Source organism: Amphimedon queenslandica, unplaced genomic scaffold (assembly GCF_000090795.2).
Source record: "Amphimedon queenslandica unplaced genomic scaffold, v1.1 AMPQUscaffold_13420, whole genome shotgun sequence".
In the NCBI taxonomy this organism is placed as follows: domain Eukaryota; kingdom Metazoa; phylum Porifera; class Demospongiae; order Haplosclerida; family Niphatidae; genus Amphimedon; species Amphimedon queenslandica.
In genome coordinates, this window is record NW_003546344.1 from 1 (window position 1) to 24,971 (window position 24,971).

The window sequence follows — 24,971 nt, forward strand, 5'->3', positions numbered from 1 at the left end:
CTTCATTGCTTCTACCAACCATTTGAAAACAACAATTACAACAAACTTGACTCTTTCCTACTCATTAATCTTCTATTGATCACAATCATGCACCATGATTCTTCTCTCGATGATTCTGATATATCTAGCATTAGCCTTGATACCACCATCACTGCTGTCCTCCAACTGTTACTAATGACTCTACCACTGCTATACTTAGTGTGTTTTATCCTGAGACACTTCATCAAAATGAAATGTCTTACAGCGAAGGCTCCTGAGAATGACTGTGACATGATGTTTCCTGCACGGTTGCTTGAGAATCCCAATAATGATTATAACACTTTTAATGAATGAATGAGAACATGGACTCCCTGTCATACAGTGCATAGTAGTTTATGTATTTATTGTGTAAACCTTTCTTTCTTTGTGCTATTAATTTTATTTCTTTTGTAGTTCAGAGATGATTATTATTACAAGTTTGTTAACACTTCAAGGTGCTAACAAGAAAACAAGTTCATTGTTGAAGTGCTAACAATTTATCAAACAATTTTAAAATTACAATGTTTGCTTTTTTATCATTTTTATTAATGCAGCATTTAGTCAGTGCAAATTAATAAGAAATGAAAATAATAATAATGATATCTAACAATATACTATTTAACAATAAGACAGGAGAGGAGAAGACAGAGAGAAAGAAACTAAGCAAAGAAGAGAACAAAGGGGAATTAAGTAGAAATTTATCTCCATAATAATAATAATAATAATAATAATAATAATAATAATAATAATAATAATATAGGATGTTCCAGCTCTACATCAGCGACCATTTGATTTTAATCAGTCTTAAATTCTGCTCCATCTCTTTGTGAACTCTCTCAGGTATTTTATGACTTAGCCACAGCTCCTGTATCTCTTTGTATATATCTTCATTGAAATTCAGTGGTTCACCCCGTCTATATATACAAATACACGTTATATGACATCATATATGTATGTGACTGGAACTGACGAAAGGTACCATTTGGCGGGTAATTAATTCATCTTTACAGTCAAAAAAGGTCAACTTGCACATGTTCAATTTAACTTATCTTTTTGGACAAAGTGCAAAAAGTTTTTTGCTATTTTTTGCAACCATTGCTTTTTCAAAATCACATTTGCAAGTTGGCTTTTTTTTTACTTTAAAGATGAGTTTAATTAACCACCAAATGGTACCCTTTGTCAGTTCCAGTCATATATTATATAGCTTTACCTTAGTCCGGGATCTGGTTCCCCATATTCATCAATGAAGGGTGGAGTCAGTGTACACCCACACACATTATGAAGGTCCCTTGCATCAAGTAGTACAACGAAACTCTCCACTATCCACATAGCTATACCAATACCGCCCCCACACCTACAGGATAAGGAATGAGAGCATTAAAAGGCATGTAAAAAAGAAAAATGACAAAAAATTTCTCCACTTTAATAATTTTTCTAATACAAATACATGTTCTTATGGTGTGTAGAAAGTTTGAGCTGATGCCAATCAAAATTTTGATTTTTACAAGATGCTCCAAAATCAGATCAAAATCCCTGTACATCCCTGTATAGTACAGAGATGTTGGCTAAATTTCACCAAAAATGAAACAGAAAGAATTCTTAATTTTTGTAATTTTTCCTGATGCATATACATGTTCTTATGTTGTGTAGAAAGTTTAAGCTGATATCAATCAAAATTAAATTTTTTATGACTTTTTAAAGTTGCTCCAAAATTGGATCAAAGTTCCTGTACTATAGTACAGGGATGTTGGACAAATTTCACCAAAAATGAAAAAGAATTCTTCATTTTTATAATTTTTCCTGATACATATACATGTTCTTATGTTATGTAGAAAGTTTGAACTGATTCCGATCAAAATTGTATTTTTTATGAATTTTTAAAGTTGCTCCAAAATTGGGTCAAAGTCCCTGTACTATAGTACAGGGTCATTGGTTAAATTTCGCCAAAAATGACAAGGAGAAAATTCTTCATTTTTATAATTTCTTCTGATACATATACATGTTCTTATGTTGTGTACAAAATTTGAGCTGATTCCAATCAAAACTGGAGTTTTTATGAATTTTTAAAGCTGCTCCAAAATCAAATCAAAGTCCCTGCAGAGATGTTGTGCTTGTCAACTCCAGTTTAAACTTTAGCTCACTTAGCATGCTTTGTGTGAAACCCTGGCATGGACTACACAGTATCATATGAGTATCATTCAAAAATTAGCTCATTTTTAGATGGCCATAGCTTTAAAAAATTGTTCAAACTAGATAGTCAGGTCCAAAGTTGGGGGTTATTTTGGAACCATTAAAAAAACTTATGGTACATGAACTTTTCAGAAATCGGTTGATTTTTATAATGTACATAATTATTCTTAACGGCACATACAGTTGAGAATGCTGAGTCAGTTGACCGATTTTGACAGACTCGTCGTCGCTGAGAGACTCTTGACAAGAATAACAGTTAGTGCACAAGAGCTCTCCACACAACAAGCAAAGCATGACAGTCTGAGTGTTCTGTGTATCATCAGTCTCCATCGTTGATTTAGGACACCTAAAATAATATTATTATTATTGTTTTAAATTTATGTACACCATACTAGTAGACTACAATATCATTCTTTATGTATAGTTATTAGTATTAATTGCACGGCTCTAAGTAATCAACTGGTTAGTTCATTTGTTGAAGTGGTTGTCCCCACCACCCCGACCACCATAGGCAGAACTATGATTATTACTGTTATTATTGATTGTTATTCTTCTCACTTGAATTCAGACGCCATTTTGATAAGCTCAGCGTATCTCTTTGGCATATTAATGAGACGTCTTGTTGGCTGGACAGCTAAAGGAGTGAGAGAAGCACTGACTGATATGAGAGTGGAGGATGAGGAATTGAGACAATGGACAACATCAGCCAAACGAGGATGAGAACACAAACTATAAATAAACAAAATAAATAGATAAATAAATATCGTAAAAAGTTATCTGGCAAATTACTTTTGACACAATTTAATGACAGCAGGTTTCATGAAGAGAGAAGATAAAGATTGAGGAAGATTGAGGTAAGCACATAGATCAGTGAAATTGGATGCCATTGAAGCTAAAGAAAGAAGAGAGATAATAAATATAAAAAGTTTAAAGTATAGCTTATATTCCTACCTGAAGAATGAATGAAGTCTGTTCCAGTCAAACAGTTTACAAATAAAGCAAGACGCTGAAGGAATGGATAAAGATGTTCCAACATGCCAATGTACAGGGAATAAGGAGAGGGGGGGTTGTCACTGGAGAGAGAGAGAGAGAGTGAGAGTTTATTCTAAAATAAATCAAAAGGTTGTCTACCTGTTATCAGATCCAGCGTGTCGATGAACAATTGACCAAAGTCTTTGTAACTCACAACCTTCGACTAGTTCAGGGTCACTGCCTGAGGCTACACAAATAAAAATTGAAGTGAATAATTAGAATTTATTAGCAAGCTAGTACACACATACATGTATGTACATGTACATTTATACAATTTCTTAGTTTACAGTTGCACCTCACGCCCAAAGTACATGTACATGTATATGCATGTATACATTTAGAATCACCAGATTGTGCAATAATTACATAAATTACCTTCAGCCACTGAGTCAGTTTCCATATCTCCTCCCCCAGGAGCACAGAGCAGGTATTGCATCACCTGTACTGCAGTCCCCATGGTAATGAGGTACTCGTCCGTCATTCCCATGAGAGAGGCAAGGAGAGGGTTTTCTTGTGGGAGGTGTGGCTTCTCAGTCGTTAGACGATTGAGCAGAGAAGAGATTGAGAAATGAAGATTAACCTAAAAAAGAGGAACATGTTCATACATGTATGTACAAACTCAGCATAAGGACTCAAACTTTCTACATAGCATAAGGACATGAATATGTATCAGAAAATGTAATAAAAATTGGAGGTGATTTTGGAGCCATTTTTCGGAATGGGCTATAGTACTCTAAAATTGGTCAATTTCTTTAGATGACCATAACTCGAAAATTTTTTGTCAGAATCAACTCAAACTTTCTACATGGCATAAGTACATCAATATGCATCAGGAAATGTAATATAAATTTGGGGTGATTTTGGAGCCATTTTTTTGGAAAAAACCATGGGCTATAGTCTTGGGTACTTTTCAAAAAATGGCCCGTTTTTTCAAATGACCATAACTCAAAAATTTCTTATCGGAATCAACTCAAACTTTCCACACAGCATAAGGACATCAATATGTATCAGAAAATGTAATAAAAATTGGGGATGATTTTGGAGCCATTTTTTGAAAAAAAACCATGGGCTATAGCCTTGGACAATTTTCAAAAATTGGTTCGTTTTAAAAATGGCCATAACTCGAAAATTTTCTTCGGAACCTACTCAAACTTTCCACACAGCATAAGGACATCAATATGTATCAAAAAATGTAATAAAAATTGGGGGTGATTTCGGAGCCACTTTTTGGAAAAAACCATGGGCTATAGCCTTGGACAATTTTCAAAAATTGGTTAGTTTTAAAAATGGCCATAACTCAAAAATTTTTTATCGGAATCGACTCAAACTTTCCACACAGCATAAGGACATCAATATGCATCAGAAAATGTACATGAACATGATATTGGCTTGCCACTTGGTCAAATATTACAATCACATGACACCCCAGTCATATGACTTACTATTAATGTGAATATGTCCATATCAACTACTGAGGGCTGCTCACTGAATGCTGACAACGATGGGAGTAGAACTAACAATAATAATAAAAATAATAACAATAATAATAATAATAATAATAGTAATAATAATAACAGCACATGTATCTGACTTACTGTTGCACATTTTGTTAATGTGTTCCGATAGTTTCTTAGTGTCTAACATATTAGTTGCTTTCCAACCAAAATGAATCAAAGAACGAACAATATACAACTGAAGACAGAAAGGAAAAAAGAGACGAGAGAGAGAGAGAGAGAGAGAGAGAGAGAGAGAGAGGTAACAATTTTAATAAAATATGATTTCTAACTTGTCTTATTGTGACACTGTCCAACAAGAACTTGCCCTCACTTCTTGACGCATGCTCTAAACAACAAAACAAAACAAACAAACAAAATAAATAACACACAACATTAATTCACATTAAAACATGTACCTAATCCAGAGATAGTGTAGGCACAGTTCTGCCATTGGGCCAGTGGAATATTCTCATTCTGTTCATCAGGTAGAGAGGCATATCCTTGCTGTTAGGAGAGAAGGGAAATGATAAGAAATGACCTCCAGCCCTCCCTCTAGCTCCTTACCATGAACACAAACTGGGTAAATAATGACTCCATGTCATCTTTACTGCTCGCAACACTAGAAAGAATACATGCATTGTACATAAACCGTACTTGTATACACTGTACATTAATTATGATGCATGAACAAATCAGGGGTAGTATAGTAAAAGTAGAAAGGAAACAAGATCAGAGCAGAAACAAAACTAGGGGACTACTCCTAACAATAACAAAATTACATTGGGGGATTGCTGTTTTGATATTTCTTTCCATTTTTGATTTTGTTTTGTTTCTACTTTTACTAATTCCCTAACAATCAGTACATGTACATGTACATGTATATCATGCATATCATGTACATGAACATGTAAACGATGTACATGTACAATATGTACATTGTAGGTCACACACAAGTATGCTAAATTGTATGCACTAACCATGACGAAGGCACAACGTATGCAGTAAATTGAGGAAACAATCCCTTTAACTTCACATTGAATTCAGGCAAATCAACGGGAGACTCTAAATAAAGCACACACTATCACATGATGGTCACATGACCCATTGTGATACCTGCCGCACTGGTAATCTCCAACCCTCTGGTCAGAGCTGAATTAATGAGTGACTGACAGTCTTCCAGGGAGGGAGAGGCCTCTGGTCTCATACAGGCAGTAGTGAAGTAGAGAGGAGTGGCTAGAGGAAGGATGGTGTTCCCGTAGGTCTGACAGAGAGGACAGAGATACTCTCCGTCCCCCCATAGGATAGTGTGACCTGGTACTGGGAAGAAATACCGTCTTAGACTGTGCTCCTGTTTCTTATTATCAACATACCTTAGGGAGAGAGACAGAGAGAGAGCATTGATTAATTATTAAAACTAAAAGTACATGTACATGCATGTACATGTACATGTATAATTCTCACTTTTGCCAGCAGGTGTAATGCATTATATGACCACACCCACCAGAGTAGACGCCCCACTTTGCATCTAATAAACCACTCAAATAGTCAATTTCTAAATAAATGATAACAATAATAATAATAATAATAATAATAATAATAATAATAATAATAATAATAATAATAATAATAATAATGATAATAATGATAATAATAATAATGATAATAATAATAATAATAATAATAATAATAATAATAATAATAAATTAATGATGTACATGTACATTGTAACTCACTTTCATCTCCGGTGACCTTACAAGATGTTCTTCTCATTACGGTTGAGCGCTGGACACAAGTCGCTAGGACAAACCGTTTGTCGGTTTCCAAGGCAACATCCCCCGCCTCCTCCTGACAGAGAATACACTTAGCAGACACTTTAGTATTGGAACGATTTAGGAACGGAACCACACCCACCGCAGGACCTTTCGCAAGAATGGGATCCTTCTGTATACTATAATAATAATAATAATAATATTATCAATTTATTGTTGTTGTTGTTGTTACTTTGTTTGTTGTCCTATTTTAGGTTCGCTCTCAATGAGGTCCAGCTCTCCTTTGTGCTGATCATAAAACTTCCTCTGCAAGAGTGCCATGTCCCTCATTAGCTTTAGTCTGAGAGAGAGAGAGGAATAAACACAGTAGTATCATAATTGTATCTTAAGAATTGCATGTACATGTACATGTACATGCATGTACATGTACAAGTTAAAAACTGTGTCTTAATGTTAAGAACTATCTCATTGTTCCAAAGCCATATGTCATACAAGCATTTGTTGCCACGCTCATGAAGCATATGCTTTATAGCTTACTTATTAGCATGTTTTTTCCTAGCTGCTCCTCTCTTTCCCTCTCTCCCCTTACCTGTATTCTTCAGCCTTAGCTCTTTTCTTATCCAGACCAGGAGAGTCAATGTCCTCTACCACCATATTATTATCAGCTCCTCCTTCATTGGAGGAAGAAGAGGATTCTGTCATATCTAACTCTCTCTTAGCAGTGTGGAGTACCTGGAGAGAGAGAGAGAGATTGAAATAAAATAGACTGCAAATACATATACAGTGTATGATACATGTTACATGTATATACATGTATATACATGTACATGTGCATGTACAGTATATGGAACATTATAGCCACTGCAGTGTGTGCATATATACATGTACTGTAGAGTAGAGAGGTACATTGTACATCTAGTCCCTGCTCTTGGCTACTTTTTTAAAAATGGCCGTAACTCAAAAAGTTGGAGTCAGAATCAGCTCAAACTTTCTACACAGCATAAGGACATCAATGTGTATTAGAAAATGGTAACAAAAAATTGGGGTGATTTTGGAGCCATTTTTCGGAAGAAACCCAAGGCTATAGCCTTGGGTATTTTTCAGAATTTTGGTGTTTTCTTAAAATGGTTATAACTTTAAAAAATGAAGTCAGAATTGGCTTAAACTTTCTACACAGTATAAGAACATCGATGTGCATCAGAAAATGTAATAAAAATGTAAAATAATTTCGGAGCCATTTTTAAAGAGAAACCATGGGCTATTTATTAGTAAATGCACACGTGTCATGTACATGTACATATGTACCTTAATGACCCAATGGAGGAGATGCTGTCTCTCTTCAACTCGAGAAGTCGACCTCAGGCTCTCCAAATATGGCAATAATGACTCATTCCCTAAAGCAAAGAGAGAGTATATGAAGTCTCATATACAGTATACAGTGTTTATAAACCATTGTCACATTCCTGGATTGACTCATTCAACTGACTCTGCTTGTAGTGTTAGTGTCTCATGTTTGTATATTAGTTGTGTGCAGCAGCTGGATGGTCTAATGACTTACTAGTGTCAAATCCAAGACATCCCTTACGGAAATCATTACTGCCTTGTCTCTCCTCCTCTACCAACATCAAGGAACACAAATGAAGACTCTATAAAGAAAGGAGAGAGATCGAGATACATGTAAACACTGTACATTAACAGTGACAAAAATTAGAAAAATACATACATGTACATGTAGTTAAATATAATAACAGATAAAATAAACAAAAAATAATAAAGGAGAAGGTGGTATTACAATACTAAAACTGTACTCACCTCATGGAGGAGTCTTACTGACCAAAACTTTGATCCATCAGTAGCAGCTGCCTTGAAAACATTATAAAATACTCTAACCAGGACTGGCGAAGATAAAAGATTCAGGACCCCTTGATAGGGGGCAGTGAAAGGAGGAGGAGAACATGGCGGAGAAGCTAAAGAGAATACAAAAATAAGTTTAATTAATTAATTAATTGATACACGTACGAGCTAGTCTTGAAGCACCTCCACTAGCTTTGACCTTCTTCCTCCAAACATCTTCAGCCTAACAGGGAGAGAGAGAGAGGAGAGAGAGAGGGAGGGAGAGAGAGAGAGAGGGAGGGAGAGAGAGAGAGAGGAAGGGAGAGAGAGAGGGAGGGAGGGAGAGAGAGAGTACATGTAACATGAATACATGTATTGCAATACTTGTGATTGATCTGTTTTCGTGTATTGATAATAAAAAGGATCATATTGCTTCAGATAATCATCTTTCAGCTCAAATAGACTCTTCCTTGAGACAGTCCTACAAACCACACCCATCAGCCCCGCCCATTAACTCACACACTCACCTCAAATGTGCTACTTTCTTGATCAGTGAAGATATCTTATCATCATTATCAGTAAACTGTGCAGAGAGTATAAAAATTAATATTGTAATCATTATAATTTTTTTGACGGACTTTAAATTTTTTCATTATTTGGCTGTGAGGCTGAGGACCAAAGTACAATATGTGAATGAGGTCCCTCTCCAGTGAGGTTTCTGTGGTGACGCCCTCTCCAATCCCAACATTGTAACGCTCACCAAAGACAACAATCAGCAAATAAAGAAACTCCTCAAGCTCCATCATCAGAAACCGCATGGCATCTTCACCTCTCTGAGTAAGGGAGAGGGAGAGAGAGCTCTAATAATAACTGAATCAGTTACTATATAATGTATTGTACTAGTCTACTAGACAAGACTAAGCTAATAAAGCAAAATTAGATTAATTACAATAAAAAATGCATGTACAAATCATTTAAAGTTTAGGCTGATGATAATTGATAAATACAAAATATTATTATTAACTTTTATTGTACACATCGAGTGAAAGAAGAATGAGTCTAGTCTCATAAAAAAAATTAGTTCCCCAATTTACCCTTTCCTTCCCTCCCTCCCTCTCCCTCTCTTACTTCTCTTCTATCTCTTGGATCACTTTCAGGTCTACAAAGGGAGGACAAAGAGACAATAATGTAAGTTGTAACTAAAATAGTGGCATACTTTTTGAGCCAATTCTCTAGCCTGTACTTGTAAATGAGTGAGTACACAAATACATCAGGATCTAATACTGCTGCAATGGACTAAAAGGGAGGGAGGGAGAGATGTACATGTACATGTAATCCATTCCCTCCCTCCCTCTCTCTCTCCCTCACCTGTAGCATTACAATGTCCTTCTTATACATGATTTCAGCACTGCTGTGGTGCTGGTAGTTGATGGCTTGATTCTGGACACTGTATCCATTCCTCCTCCACATTCCATTGAGGACTTGCGAAGAGAAAACAATAGCTCTGGAACAAGGCTCCATCAGTGATAGGTAGACATGATTCTGTGAAGAGAGAGGGGGAGAGAGAGAGTGAAATAGAAGTACATGTATGCATGAACATACATGTACATGTATTTGTAAACATACTGAGGTGTCATTGGTAGCAGTTCTGATAATACTAGACAATGAAAGATTATATTTAGAAGCACCAGGTAAGAGACCTGCAGTAAAAAGACAATGCACATGTACATCATGATAAATTCATATGAAAGAAGAGATTATCATCACCTGCCACAAATCTTGAGAGTGGTTGATGAAAGGAGACATTCTCTTTTAAAATATCAAACATGATCAGCTCCATTGTTGGACTGTTCCTCCCCAATAGATTCTTGTCAACCACTATACACAAGTACACAAGATACAATAATATATGAAATGGAGGGAAGAGGAGCAGGTGGCATGAACTAACTGTGATGCTTAAACTTGTATTGAACTTTGAGTAATTCTTTTATTGACATTTTAAGTGACTCTAAAAGCATTTCCTCCTGTTATAAAGAAAGAGAGAGAGAGGGAGGGAGGGAGAGAGGGAGGGAGGGAGAGAGATAGGGAGGGAGGCAGAGAGAGGGAGAGAGAGAGAGAGAGAGAGATGGGGGAGAATGAGATAAAATAAAGCAGTAACATACATCAGATTGGCACCAATTGATAAACAACAAAATGGCCGTCTGTAGAATGATTGAGAAGTTAAAACTGTTCTCCCACGGCGGCTCCATTACCACGTGAGACCCACTCTGACGCTTAACAGAATCCATATTCTACACACACAAAAAAGCATAAAAATAGTGTCATCTTTAACAATCAATTACATTCATGGCTGATAGAAGTTTGATGAATGGTACCAAAGCTTTGTAGGTCTTTTGTTTAAACTGATCGGTCACCTCCTCTGGTCTGTTTCTTAATAAATATCTAGAGGAGGAGATAAAGGAGAGAGAGAGAGAGTGATGTATACATGTACATGCATGTTATTACTAACCTCAAGTCGTGAAGTATGTAGACAATCCTTCCGTGTTTATAGTTACGAGAATGCAGTGACAAACATTGATCATCTAGTGGTGGAAAGGAAAGATAGTTAAGTATAAATTAATGTACATGTACATGGAAATGTAACAGTTAAAAAGGTGTTTCAGGCCCAATTTTTTAGATAATTTTCTAAACAAACAATGTAACTGAAAAAATATTAATCGGAATGCTTTGTGCATATACAATGTAGAAGTTTATGATTATAAAAATAATCATGCAATATTCTTGTGTACACACATACCTCTACTGATAAAAGGACTAACTAAACCTAAAATAGTTTCAGTGACAATATAAAGAGCATCACATTCAGCAACTAGCATACGACTCTGGAAAGAAATAGAGAAAGAGCGAGAGAGAGAGAGAGGGAGGGAGAGAGAAGGAGGGAGAGAGGGGGGGAGAGAGAGGGGGGAGAGAGAGACAAAGGAGGGAGGAAGAGAGAGATACATGTACATGTACATGTACTGTAGCAGTTGCTTACCAGAGATGGAACAGTGAATAACTGAACAGTGAGATTAATGGCCTAAAAATTAAATAAAAAATCATCATCAGTATAACATAAACATTTCCTCTTCTCTCTCTCTTATAACATACACAAACGTCATGGTGGTGAGTGTCCTCCCAAAAGTTTCTTGCAAGCTGTTTATAGTTTTTGGCCAGACAAACAGCAAGCTCCTTCTTGTACTGAAAGTCTTTGAATATTCTAAAAAGAAAGAGAAGTAATGAATGGAGGAGAGAGAGAGAGGGGGGGAGGGGGAGAACTTACGAGCTCATCACTAGCCTTTGCCAACATAGTCTAGCCTCTATAGTAGGAGACAGGAAAAAGAGTAAAGATGTACAATACATTTACATACAACAAAAAAACTATATGTAATTTAATTAATTTACAATCCACACATCAGAATTAGCTACGGTGCTCAGTACAATACAATTATGGTTTACCTATCCATATCGTGCTGTCCTTTACAAAGAAGTAATCAAGGAGAGACATATTGTAATCATCTGGACTAGGCTTGCACATTACCATTGAGAGGAGGCGGCAGAAACCGTCTAAGAATAAAGACAAAATAGATTAGAGAGATAGAGGAAAACATGTAGGATACAGTAGGAAGTGAGTGTGTTTTACATGTACATTGTAATTGATGTCATAAGCCCCGTTTACACTACAAACCAGTTTGGATCAAAGCGGTTCAGAAACCAGCTTAATTGTGTCCACACGTAACTGTGGTTGAATCGGTTTACAATGCTACATTGCATACATAATACAGCTGCTTCAGTACTTAAACCGGCAGGAGGTGATTTGAGATAAGTCGGTTTAAACCGCATTGAAATTGTCCACACGTAAACTGTTTTTATTTCTAAACCGGTTCCAAACCGCTTTAAGGGCATAGTGTAAACAAGGCTTATACATATATAGTAAATACAAAAAAATTATTTAAAAATGACCAAGAGATATGAAATAAAAGAGTAGCAAGTGTCATTGTAAGTGTATTGTAAGAAGGAAAAACAGAAATAAAAAGAGGAAAAAAAATATAAGATACTATAGAAAGAAAGAAGGAAGGAGAGAGGGAGGGAGAGAGAGAGATGTGCTCACCAGATTTCTCTGCTCTATCTTTCAGAAGGTTCAAGAGATATATAGCACAGTTTTGGTGTGAGAGAATTGTAGTATGAAATATACGGACAGTCAAGGGATGACCACCTAAAGATCTCTATAAAAATATAATAAAAAAATAAATAATGCAATAAAAAATAAAATAAAATCATTTCAAATAATAATAAACTTACATTGACGTTTGTCTTTGCTTTTTCGCATTCGTTCAGTGTCCCCTTATTCAAAAATCCCCGACCCTATAGAAAAGCAGTAAATCTCAGTATATCATAGTATAGTGGTTGTACCACCACAATGAAGCAGCAATTAGAGAACAGCTGCCACACTACAAGAACACATGTATTGAATTCCCTCTCATAAGAAATTATTGACTGTTATTGCTACAGTAAGCATATATACTGTAATCTTTATACTGTGAATGCTATGTAGTATAAAGTTACTATTGCATGACAGCAATGCATTGATTCATTCAGTGAGATATGAGGGTATTATCATGTAATTGTGTGTTTGTGTGTGTGTGTGTGTGTGTGTGTGTGTGTGTGTGTGTGCACCTTTCTGTCAACTAGTGTGGCCAAACTGACAGCATCAGCATTAGATAAACCAACATGTGTGTGTAGACCATTGATAACCTAATAATAATAAACAACCAGAATAGTCTCTCTCTCTCTCTTCTTTCTCACATCATCATAAGTATGTACTTCATCATTCATAAGCATTGCAACAAAAGTATCAGAAGATAATCTGGAGGGGAAGAGAGAGAGAGAGAGAAGAGAAAGTGTAAGGTAGAATACATGTACATAAAGAAACTTTCCAACAAAAAAACTAAAATAAAACAACGAAAGACAAAAAGTAACAACAACATAATTATAATGATAATAATAAATTAAATACTTTTCTCTTGACTGAGGAGTGAGTAGGTTTTGTGGAAGGTCATTGGGTTTCTCCCAGTTAAGAACCCTCACACAATACCACAGTACAGTCCAGAGGAAGGACTGGGCATTGGCTGACATATCAGGTGGCAAATTCTCAAGTGGATTCACCTAATTATTATTCATGATAATTATAGGAGCATTAATGAAGGACACACCCACCTCTTCACTCCTCTCCCTCGAGGGCTGATGATGGGAGCAGTAAACATTTGATGACCACGCCTCCGGGTCACCGCAATCACAGCAACCGCCACCACCTGAAGCAAACATCTAATGGAGAGAGAAAGGAAGGGAGGGTATCAGTGTGGCTTTTAAAATGGTTTTTAAAACTCTTACCCTGTATCGATGATTCTTATGCTCACTGTTTTCAAAACATGTTAAGCATAAACAGCACGTCGGGTCGGTTTGACAGTCTCTAATTAAATAGAAACAAATAAAATGAATAAAATAAGAACAGAATCAACTGTTAAAGATAGCACTATTGTTTATTATTGACATATACATACTTGCAGAAAACAGCTGGCTCTCCATTCTTGAAGACTTTGCCACAGAAGTTGGTGGCGGTCGGGCTGCTCTGCAGTATCGTATAGACGTCATTAGCTCCCCAGCAGGTCTCTAGAGGCAGGACAAGTTGAGAGAGGAGGACCTCATCGCTTGGAAAGTTATTTGGATCAGAGAAAAGGTCCAGGCCTCTGGTAGCTAGCAGTTCTTCTGTTCTACGTGATACCATTTTAACTGAAGGTTCAAAAACACTGGGAACAATCTCTGTTTCTCTCAAAGGAAGATGACCTGTTGTTCACAAGTACTCATTTAAAACCGCCATTTTGTTACCAAGTATACACGATGTCGATGATGTCACTATTACACGTTTTAATGTTACTATAAATAGACCTGAGGTAGTTTAATAAATACAATTAACTAACTAGACAGTTATTAATTTTTGCAGGAAGAAAGCAACAAAAATCTTTAAAATTATAATACATAATAATTTCAATAAATAATAATTATAGTGATATAGTTAGACATAATGACAAATAACAAGGAGCTATCATTATAATTTATTATACTAGTCACTATTTGAAAATGATATAAGGCTTGAGGGATCGTATCCATTGCAGACAAGGAGGGTCATACGGTCCAGAATACCTTGAAGGACCTTTAGACACTCTTGATGAGTCTTACCAATCAAACTAACTGAGTTAATCTACAAAAATATATAAGGAATTAATTAATGACAAGTAACTTAAATTTCTAAAACCATATTTAAAGTAATAATTATTATTTGAAAACTACATGTACCTGTAGTATCCTAATACCAACAGCCAATCGACCATCCCTTGCAGCTGCTCCCCCTGGAACCACTTCAGACACAAATATACCCTCGTCAGTCTCGTCAAACGGGTTTGCTGGGTCTCCATTGACTCCACCCGCTATAGAAAACCCAAAACCTTCCCCAGGTTTAGTGACAAGAGTCAATTCCTACAAAAAGATTCAATGCTGTTTCGCTAAAGTAGCTAATACCTTTAGTCCATCAGGCGGTGGCTCGTGACGTATTAACACTTTCAAAGGATCCCCTGATGTCACCAGAAGCTTAATGGCTCCTTCATGAGTGCTGTTACTAACATCAACCCCATTGACCTAAAGGGAATATTATATAATGATACCCTGCTGGTATGTGAAAGGATATGCCCTAAAATAGCTGTATAATAATATCTCTACTCTTTATTACCCCAATACCTTATATGTCTAGTGTTACAATTAAACATTAAAATAATCATTTTAGTTGTATAAGGAGCAGGTGTGTATATACATTTAGAAAGGTCAAACTAACTGATAATATTCTGTCTCCAATTCTTATCTGGCCACTTTTAGCAGCTGCACCTCCAGGTAATACCTAAAACCAAAAATGTATCTTTATATATACTTAATTCAAAATTTTATTGTAATCCATTAAAACTTTGCTAGATAGTCGATAAAATTTGCACAGTGCTTACATCGCGTATAAAGATGCCAGGCTTGTCTCCTTGTCTGAAGATGTGCTGTGGTCTGTCAGAGCCTCCCATTACTGCAATACCAAGTGAGCAATTAGACTTGTGCAACTCAACTTCCTAAAATGCAGACACAATTAAGATTAATAACAAAAGTATTGTCTAGAGAGTAACACTTTGTCTCTCTCTTACTCCCTCTCTCTCTCTCTCTTACTCCCTCTCTCTCTCTTTCTCCCTCTCTCTCCCTCTCTCTCCCCCTCTCTCTCTCTCTCTCTCCCCCTCTCTCCCCCCCCCTCTCTCTCTCTCTCTCTCTCTCTTTCTCTCCTAGTACATGTACTGTACATTGGCTATTGTGGTATCCTTTCTCTTTACCACAGTTCACAGAGACACACAAACCTCAGACACCAAGTGTTCAACCTATTCTAACAACTTAATGCTGTAGACTACACTAGTGGTACATTAGGTGTTGAAAAGCAGAAAATTGTCAACAGAATCAATTGTGTAGTCATTCCCTAATGATACTCTTTCTATTTCAATTCTTACAAAATACCCTCTCTCTCTCTCTCTGGCTCACCTCTACAGCCATAGCAGCTGCTCTTGGAAGAACTTTTGTATTCTCTTTATTCATTTTCTTCATGAGAGTCCCCCTTACATTGGTCATGTGACTCTGTATAGCGTTAATGATCAACTGGAGACAGTCTGCATCATCATGTATGATCGCCTCATTATCATTTATGTGCATCAAGTACTCACGGTTGATACTTGGGAGACGAACTGTCTGTAGTACCTGATAGGCGCTGGCTCTTCTGTTCTCAATGTCGTAGTTCAACCAGCCAATGACAGCCTCGTAGACCTGCTCTTCGCAAGTGATGGCGATATTCTCCAACGAGAGGATCCTACAAACAGTCTCGGTCTCCACTTCCATGAATTCCCTCCCTCTCACGATATTCAGGAAATTCACTTCAATGTATTTGAGTGAAGCATCAAGGAGTTCGGTACAATTGTGACTTTCGGCGAAAAGCCACGTGCGGATACAGTTGGTCTTGTTCATTTGGCTACGGAAGAAACGAAAGCAGGCGTTCTTGACTCCTTGAAACTCTAAAGTATCGGCAGCCTCAAATAAATGATAGACATTGCCTTGAGTGAGTGTGATGCATGAAGTGTAGGCAAAGTCAATGAGAGTAGCCAGTGCATGCTCGTCCACTTCTTCAATGACAACAGGTACTCCCTCCGGCTCTGAGAACTCTCCGATGAACATTGACTCAAAGTACCCGCTGCACGACGCCAGGACAATCCGGTGAGCCTTTATCTCTGTATCTCCTACTGATAGGACACAGTCACAGAGCTCTCCTTTCTTGCGGAGTTGAGCGAGTCTTTTAAAGGAATTCCTTGGGTGGTCCTTCTCTTCATAGACGAGCTCACGGGACACTGGGTTAGGGAGACAGACTGGTTGAGTGCGTCTGAAACTGGACTGACTGGTTAAGGAAACAGGTCTACGGTCCCTCTCAGGAACAGGAGGGGAGAGAGGAGGGGAGAGAGGAGGAGAGTCGATATCTACTAGTTTTCCATTGTCCACTGGTGAGTCTGCCTCAGTCTCGTTTGGTTGCGCGGGCGGTAATGATTCCGATAGTTTCTCATTCAGCTGCCTTTTACTGGTTGGAGGCGTGGTCTGTCCTATTGACTGGGCGGAGTCTCCATGATAAGAGGCGGTGGGTTTCCTGGGGGGAGGGGGTGGAGGGGAGCGAGACGGAGGAGAGGAGACCTCGTCCTTGTTAACAATAGGACGACGGGTACTGGGCGGAGTCGATACAGTACGAGTAAGCTTCTGTTTAGCCGGTGGAGGAGGGAGTGGCCTATTTGTGGTTGGAGACGACTCCGTAGGTATAGGTACAGCTGGTAACGGCTTGTTCTTTGGAGGTGGCAAAGGAGGGAGTGGTTTCTTTATTACTCCAGCTCCTACTGTATTGTTAGTAGGAGCGGGTCTGCTAACTTCACCAATGGTCTTTGAACGAATGAGACTAGGTTTAGGAGGAGGAGGCGGTCTCCTCCTGCCCCCACCACTACTACCGCTACTACTGCTTCCTATTGAGGTAGTGTCACTGAGATCTATCAGTGGCTCCGGAGAGAGGGACATAGCGAGCGAGTTGAATGAAGCCCTAAGGTTGAATTCTTAAGAATCCTTTTACTGTTGGGGACTGTATTTGACCTTTTGGTGGCTTGGGAAAAAGGAAAAAGAGAGCAAAATTGTAGATCCTTTTGGGAAGTGTCCGCGTACAAGAAAGAAAACGTTAAACCAGCAAAGCAGCTCCACCCATTGTAGCCACACCTCTTCAATGTACCACCCACGCACTCATTGACACCTCCCATGGGGCGTGGTCACACGTGGCACAAAGTACAAATGACCATGTTTTCTAGGCTCTTGAGCTCATTTCGATATTCTTCTTGCTCTCTTAGAAGAGGACTAACAGTGAGAAGGTCTGTGGGTTTCAATGGCTCTTTACCGAGGAGATTTTATTACGTGAAGCCCAAGAAGAAGGCGAGTGGCTCGGGGCAGGCTATCCTTGTATTGGCTGGTGTCACACTTGCCATTACTGGAGGAGCTATCTATGTATTAGGCCGTCCTGAAGATGAGATCATTGGATTACAAGTTAGAGCAATTTGAAAGACATGGGGGTAATGGTAATGAAATAGTAATAGATTTCAAAGTTTGCTCAAAAATTGGGTCAAAGAGTCTGTACTATAGTACAGAGATTTTGCTAAAAATGAAAAGGAGAGGATTCTTTATTTTCATAATTTTTTCTGATGCGTATACATGTTGTTATGTTGTGTAGAAGGTTTGAGTGGATCCCGATCAAATTTGGATTTTTCATGAATTTTTGAAGTTGCTCCAAAATCGGGCCAAAGTCCCTGTACTATAGTACAGGGACTTTGATCAAATTTTGCCAAAAATGAAAAGGAGAGGATTCTTCATTTTCATAATTTTTTCTGATGCATATACATATTCTTATGTTGTGTAGAAAGTTTGAGCGGATCCCAATCAAATTTGGATTTTTTATGAATTTTTGAAGTTGCTCCAAAATTAGACCAATGTCCCTGTACTATCATACAGGAACTATTGGCCAATTTTATCAAAAAATGACTTGGAGAGAATTTCCCATTTTTATACTTATTTTCTGATGTCGTTTTATGTGTGAAAAGCTAAATCAAATTAGAAATCAGTTTGCTCAAAATTTTGCAAAACACATGTAGTATAACATTACTTTAGTATTATTCCAGCTATTGTATTAAGATTTGTCTCTTGTTTATTAGGAACAAGACAAATATGCAGGAGGTTTGTTTCAATTACAACACTTTTATAGTTAATTTATTTTTCAGAGAACCCATTCAAAGCCTATTTATTAAGAGCGAAGGACACCATTTTAAGCTACAAACTTAAATTCACTGAGCCGTCTAGCCAGTTGCTCCTCCCTGAACCACTCCCACATCCCTACCAAAGACCATACACACTCCTCATTGAAGTGAAGGACATCTTTATTCACAGTGACTATGAGGTACACACATATTTTAATTACTTTTATTTATTTTAAATTATTATTTTTTAATTATAGAGGAACATGGGGTGGAGACATCAGAAAAGACCAGGACTGGATGCTTTCCTCAATGCTTTATTTGATTACTATGAAATAGTAGTGTTTACATCTGAAAATGCATTAGTGAGTATAATCGTTATTGATCTTAGATAATACTCTCTTCTCTCTCTCTCTTAAGTCTACTCACCCTATCATTGATAAGATGGATCCTAATCAGTATATCATGTATCGTCTATACAGAGACTCAACTAAATACATTAGTGGGGAACACGTAAAGGTATGTACATAATAATTGTTTTTGTTGCTGTCATACTGTATAGTGGGAAATTTTGGAGGGGAATGGGATTAAATTTGGCGAATTTGGTGTTTTGATAGCCATTCTCCAAAATAAAAACATGCCATTTTGAGCCATTATATGCATGCTCAATGGCACGTGGCCACAAATTTGCCATATTAAAAACCGTCAATCATCAAAATTTAGCAATTTGCCAAAATTTAGCCCCTCCAAATTTACCCGCTATACAGTATATTATAGCACTTCACAATTGTGCTAAAACAATGAGTTTTAATTTGGAAATTTTAATGTGCATAATGTTAATGATTGGTAGTTTTCATATTGGTAATTACAATTAAGTTTTAATTACAGGATCTTACTCATATCAATCGCTCATTGAATCGTGTCATTATGGTTGATACTAATCCATTGTCAGTCAAGCTTCAGCCAGAGAACAGTATCATACTTGACAAGTGGACTGGTGATATTTATGATACTTCACTTAAAGACTTGGGAGCTTTCTTGCTGAGTAAGTGGCACTGCATGATTATAGCTCTTCATGCTTTAGAAAAGCAACCATAGCAATGCTAAATTAATACAGCCATAAGTACTATCATTGTATTACATTTTCTGAATTTTGATACATTGATGTCTTTTACCATGTAGAAAGTGTGAGTCTATTCTGATTACTAGTAATACTTTTTTATTTATGGCTGCCAAAGAGTAAAGAAACAAATTATTTTTTTAGCCATTGCTATGAGTAACACTGATGATGTGAGACCAGTTCTTGACTACTACAAAGAGCAGGGAGGAAATTTACTCGAGACATTTAAAGGTATTATTAAAATATCATTAATATCTGTCTAATGTTTCTTATTTAGCTAATCAAGCTCGGCTAAGAGAAGAAGAGGAAAAGAGAATGTCCACTTATTCTTCAAAGGGCAAAAGATTTGGATCAACTTTCAACGTCTTCTCTTTTAAGAAGTCTTCCTCGTCTTCCCCTGCACCTCTTGAAGTGGCCACAGCCGCCACACCCGCTGATACACCTTTTGTATCACCTGCTCCTCTTGATGGAGGTGAAACTAATAAACCTCAAACTACTGGTGGTGGGTGGCTTGGCTGGTTGGGATTGAAATAAGTCCTTGTACTATAGCTGTACTGTGCAAAATTTATTACTAATCAATGATCATTAAAAATAAAATTTGTAATTGGCGTGAAACTAACGAATCTACTAAAAATAAAAATATTCAAGTTATCATAAAAATCAGTGATCAGTGTATTCGTATGAAGCATAAGTGTTCATATCAAATCTCAGGTTGAGTTTTTTCTTCACATCACTGGGAGGATTCTTTCCTGGTCCAGAGTATAAGACTTTCTCAATTCCAATGTTTCCCTTCTCCTGCTTACCTTTGAATTCATCAAAGGCGTCTTCAGAAATTAGCAAATAATACCAACTGGGAAACTTGTTGTGTTTATTGTCAACCAGTAATACAATTCGCTCTCTTTTTTTGCTAAGACGATCCTCCCAAGTGCAGGTAGAGTCCAACTCACACTGGTCTCCAGGCATCTTGTAGCAGTGGATGTGTCTGAAGTCAACCAGCATTGGGTTTTGTCCTTTTTGAGCTGGTTCCATTTTAATTTCTTCGTCATAATTTATAACAACACCTTCATCTTCTTCGCTGTATTTCATTCCTTTTCTGCTGTATGTGAGTAGTGTAGCTTCTTCATGAGGTTGACATGATGTGAAAATCTTAAATAGCATCTTTTGTTCCCTGGTTTTGTGTCCACAAGACAGAATTCCATATTCATCTAGTTTTTTTCCACAATCGTGTATCCATTTTCCAGAATAGCTGCAATCAGACACTATTTGTAGAGACTTGCCCCTGAAATGCATCATGTATAATTCAAAGATGTCATTGAATGATATCACTCCATCTTTAAAGCACCAGTTACCAGTGTCCTTCTCTCCATGACCAGTGTAATATATGAGAGCTATAAAATAAAGTTTATAGTATGATATTCTAAAATATTTCTTACCTTCATCCTTCTTACAGTTTTCAAATAATGATTTAATTTTATCAAGATAAAACTGTCTTGACTTTCCCTTTTCTGGAATGTCTTTCAATTCATATCTTTTTGAATTTTTTTCATAAATTTCAACTATGCTTTTAATCTCCTCTGCAATCCAATCTTCATACGATCCTTCTAGACCAACAGGAATTGACTTTGGTGATACAATTGTTCCTCTGTAAAATTATAATTTATAAAATAATGCAAATTATTTACTAACGGCAGCTTCCATTGTTCATGATTCCCAAATGATCCAATGATTATCACTTCTTTAGGTGCACGTTTAAAATGCCTCCAAGTGTGTGGGGCAGCTTCAGTTCCAGCATCATCTGAATCTGATCTTGTATATTCTACAAATAGTGTATGAGTTATGCTAGATATAGTTGATGTATACCTTTATCATTTGTATCATAAGCCCGTTCTGTTTCTTTAGTATTAGTCTGTACGTGTGCTTGGGATTCTTTATCTAGTGTCTCCTGTGTACTTTTTGCTTCCCTCCTTTGGTCTGTGAGTACTGGCTTGACTAGCACATAAATTGTTGTGATGAATAATATTAGAAGAATTAGCAGCCATGACGATACACTAGACACCATATCTAGATCTGTATGACACAATAATTATTAAAAATTATACATTAATACATACAGCTATTCATGCTAGTATGATCCTCTTTATCATGAGCTTCATTTAGTTGTTTCACACTGATATAGATTGCCATTTGTTCCAGTCTACCACTGTGTATTGATTGGGAGCAGTGGTCATCTTCTGTATCTAACTGTTGTTCACAAGCCTATGATGGTATAATAATAATTATTATTATTATCATTTTTGTCTTTACCTTGTCATAGACTGTGTTAAAATCAATGGTCAGTCTTTGTAATCCTTTCTCCTTTAAAGCTTCAATATTTTCCATAGCAGCTAGATTAATTTCCTCATATAAAAGTAAAGGAAATGAACATGTGACTGTAAAGGAATTGCTTTCTGAGATAACATGGACCCTAATACAAGGTGCATGCTCTTTAAAAGCAGCTTTAATCATTTTTTCCACATCTTTGAAAGTAATACCATCAACATCCTGGTCAATAGAAAATGTAATTGTTTCAGGCTGAAGGAGATGACGGTCAAAGAATTTTTCATCTAAAACATGTCTGAGTAGTGATTGACGAAATTTAATGACATTTTCCTTGTACTTCTGGATTGCCGGTTTAGCATTCTCAATATTGAACTTGTACACAATGGATTCCACTAGGCCAATGTCTATTAATGAACTATGCTCACTGATCAGGTTTAAAATATCAGCTCTATTTTCACAGTCACGTAAGTGAGGACGGAGGTGCTTGTAACCCCAACGAAGATACTGGCACAACTCTTGTAAACTAGGCTTATCAATCATAGCCTGGTTTATGTCAAAAATTGCATCAGCAAACTCTCCTCTTAGTTTCGTAAAATTTAAGTCTGAACTTGCAACAAAATGAATATCTAAAATGAAAGGAATGGCTTTGGAGGCATTTTGATAATGCTATTACTTTTATTATCACTACTTGTCACATCTTTTTTTCTAGGAAATTTTCTTTCTGTTTTATGAAGAAGCAAATGATAATTTGTTTTTTTTCACTCACTGTATTCCTTTAAAATGTCGCCACCTATACTCATAGTGGCTGGTGATTGCTGCAAAACAACTCCAAAAGCCTCAAGAAATTGATAGTTTACACAAATGCTATTTCCAATTTCTTGTAGTAACTCTCTTCCATCTTTAGGCCATAGTATCTTTTTTACTATTTTTTCTCGATATAGGAGGTTGATTAGGCTAAGTAGATTTTTCTGAATAGATGAATCTGACGTATATCGATCAAAAATCTCACAAGCAGGATGCTCCATTAAATGCTCTAATACAAAGGATGACTGAATAAACAAAAATAATAATTATTGGCATAAAGCATACTGTTTCTGTGAATTCTATCAGCAGTATTAATTTCTTTAATGTGTCTAAGTCCAACTATCAATGAGTACCAAGTAGGACCACCTTTCTGTTTCACTTTATCAGCTTTTTGCAACCAGGAATGCAAACATTCCTGAAGGCAACAATCCACACCATAATGCTGACTAGTAGCCTCTATGCCACTCAGAGTAGATATATATATCCCAAGATCAAGACACAGGTCTTTCCACTTCGCTACTTCAAAATTATGATCTTTTAATGCTTGCAATATCTCGTCGAGATTAGTGATATCGAGACATTCTCCGTTTGGTGAAAGTGTATTGGTGCTTACTACCTACAAAATGAAGACAAATCATAGCATGTATTGGCTTTATAGTTACTTTAAAGGATAAGGCAATCAGTAAAAAGAACTGAAAGGTCATCATTGCTTCAATACAAAAAGTATCAAGGGCGTGGCTCAGAAGGGTGGGGCTCCTTGGCCAAAATTTTTATTACATTTTCTGATACATAATTTATTAATGTACCAATTGTACTAAATATGATTGTACTGTGCAAAGTTAATTATTAATCAATGATTATTCAAAATAAAATTTGTAGCTGGCAAAACTAATGATCTACTAAAAATTATATAAAAATCAGCAATCAGTGTATTCGTATGAAGCTTAAGTGTTCATATCAAATCTCAGGTTAAGCTTTTTCTTCATGTCACTTGGAGGATTTTGTCCTGGTCCAGAGTATAAGACTTTGCCGTATTTTGTTGCTTCTTTAACCCCAATGCTTTCCTGATCCTGCTTACCTTTGAATTCATCAAAGGTGTCTTCAGAAATCAGCAAATAATATTAACTGCATGGGAAACTTGTCTCATGTTTATTATAACAGATTATTATAGATTATTCAAGGGTGCACAGGATTATTTGGAGTTGTAGACCCCTTGGGTCATCATCATTGCTCGCAAAGTATGTCAAGGGCATGGCTTGGGAAGGGTGGGAGATTCTTGAGGCCTTGCCATTACATTTTCTGATACGTTATGTAGAAAGTTTGAGTCAATTCTATAACAAGTTAACAACTAAAAATTGTTATCAAATATTTTTCTAAAAACTACAAAACTATACCAATCAAATACTTTGAGTCAGTTCATTTATAATGTCAGACATTTTAGGACGCAATTCATAATTATCCATAACACAACGTTGAACAAGACCCTTAAACCCAGCCCGTCTAATAGAATTAATATCCTGTCTTCTGTTACCAGGCTGTGGAATAGCAGAAATACTCATCTCTATAAGGAGGACACCATAACTGAAGACATCCATTGCAGGAGAGTGTTCCCTTGGATTCCCTGCTTCAGGTGCTGAATAGACTCGGTTCCCTGGATTTTCTGTTGTAGCGATGAGATTCTGAAGGTTAGCTGACCCATAGTCAGACACCTTAGCTCTCCAGCCAATACCCATGTGAGAGGTAGGCTGTAGTAGGACATTACCACTACTGATATCTCTGTGTATTATAGGATGAGGCTTGAAGAGATGAAGGTAATTGAGAGCACAGGCTACATCTAAACTGATGCTCAGTATGGCAGGATAGGGTAGTGGTAAGCCTGTCTCTAGTTCCTTTCTTAGGCTGCTGGGCATTAGCTCTGTCAGGATGATTGGGTTACCCTCACGAGTGGCTCCTATGAACTGAA

General features: G+C 36.9%; 4 protein-coding genes across 4 annotated transcripts in view; 1 reads left to right on the plus strand and 3 right to left on the minus strand.

Annotated features, from left to right (window-relative positions):
* Positions 1-499: 499 nt before the first annotated feature.
* Positions 500-14,322, minus strand: LOC105312668 (E3 ubiquitin-protein ligase UBR2-like). Its single transcript, XM_019996168.1, has 48 exons — positions 13,936-14,322; positions 13,766-13,844; positions 13,592-13,699; positions 13,392-13,540; positions 13,181-13,241; positions 13,052-13,129; positions 12,677-12,739; positions 12,486-12,600; positions 11,834-11,941; positions 11,658-11,694; positions 11,486-11,594; positions 11,373-11,414; positions 11,136-11,220; positions 10,848-10,920; positions 10,681-10,780; positions 10,501-10,629; positions 10,287-10,362; positions 10,106-10,216; positions 9,965-10,038; positions 9,707-9,880; positions 9,555-9,634; positions 9,467-9,497; positions 8,977-9,171; positions 8,866-8,921; positions 8,723-8,819; positions 8,525-8,582; positions 8,318-8,472; positions 8,064-8,151; positions 7,811-7,899; positions 7,095-7,237; positions 6,738-6,845; positions 6,470-6,684; positions 6,198-6,288; positions 5,850-6,106; positions 5,714-5,798; positions 5,301-5,355; positions 5,153-5,240; positions 5,027-5,082; positions 4,836-4,932; positions 4,683-4,753; positions 3,616-3,820; positions 3,340-3,427; positions 3,160-3,281; positions 2,998-3,100; positions 2,767-2,937; positions 2,390-2,554; positions 1,229-1,372; positions 500-932 (listed from the first exon to the last, which is right to left on the minus strand). Exons 1-48 carry the CDS (start codon positions 14,157-14,159, stop codon positions 791-793), a joined length of 5,250 nt encoding a protein of 1,749 aa, XP_019851727.1. The 5' UTR covers positions 14,160-14,322; the 3' UTR covers positions 500-790.
* A 93-nt stretch (positions 14,323-14,415) lies between these two features.
* LOC100632160 (kelch-like protein 29) lies at positions 14,416-17,728 on the minus strand. Its single transcript, XM_003386427.3, has 6 exons — positions 15,992-17,728; positions 15,424-15,537; positions 15,261-15,323; positions 14,951-15,067; positions 14,729-14,908; positions 14,416-14,633 (listed from the first exon to the last, which is right to left on the minus strand). The coding sequence occupies exons 1-6, from the start codon at positions 17,549-17,551 to the stop codon at positions 14,496-14,498; spliced, it is 2,172 nt and encodes a 723-aa protein (XP_003386475.1). The 5' UTR covers positions 17,552-17,728; the 3' UTR covers positions 14,416-14,495.
* Positions 17,729-17,787: 59 nt separating this feature from the next.
* LOC100632287 (mitochondrial import inner membrane translocase subunit TIM50-A-like) lies at positions 17,788-20,482 on the plus strand. Its single transcript, XM_003386428.3, has 8 exons — positions 17,788-18,064; positions 18,727-18,748; positions 18,793-18,968; positions 19,026-19,130; positions 19,186-19,284; positions 19,654-19,810; positions 20,030-20,116; positions 20,163-20,482. Exons 1-8 carry the CDS (start codon positions 17,816-17,818, stop codon positions 20,417-20,419), a joined length of 1,152 nt encoding a protein of 383 aa, XP_003386476.1. The 5' UTR covers positions 17,788-17,815; the 3' UTR covers positions 20,420-20,482.
* Positions 20,483-20,495: 13 nt separating this feature from the next.
* Positions 20,496-24,971, minus strand: part of LOC109581770 (uncharacterized) — a 10,996-nt gene continuing 6,520 nt past the window's right edge. The window contains exons 9-10 of the mRNA XM_019996170.1: positions 21,319-21,527; positions 20,496-21,273 (exon numbers count right to left, since the gene is read on the minus strand). Of these exons, the coding sequence (XP_019851729.1) occupies positions 20,546-21,273; positions 21,319-21,527 (937 nt within the window). The 3' untranslated portion in view covers positions 20,496-20,545. The remainder of the gene's footprint in view (positions 21,274-21,318; positions 21,528-24,971) is intronic.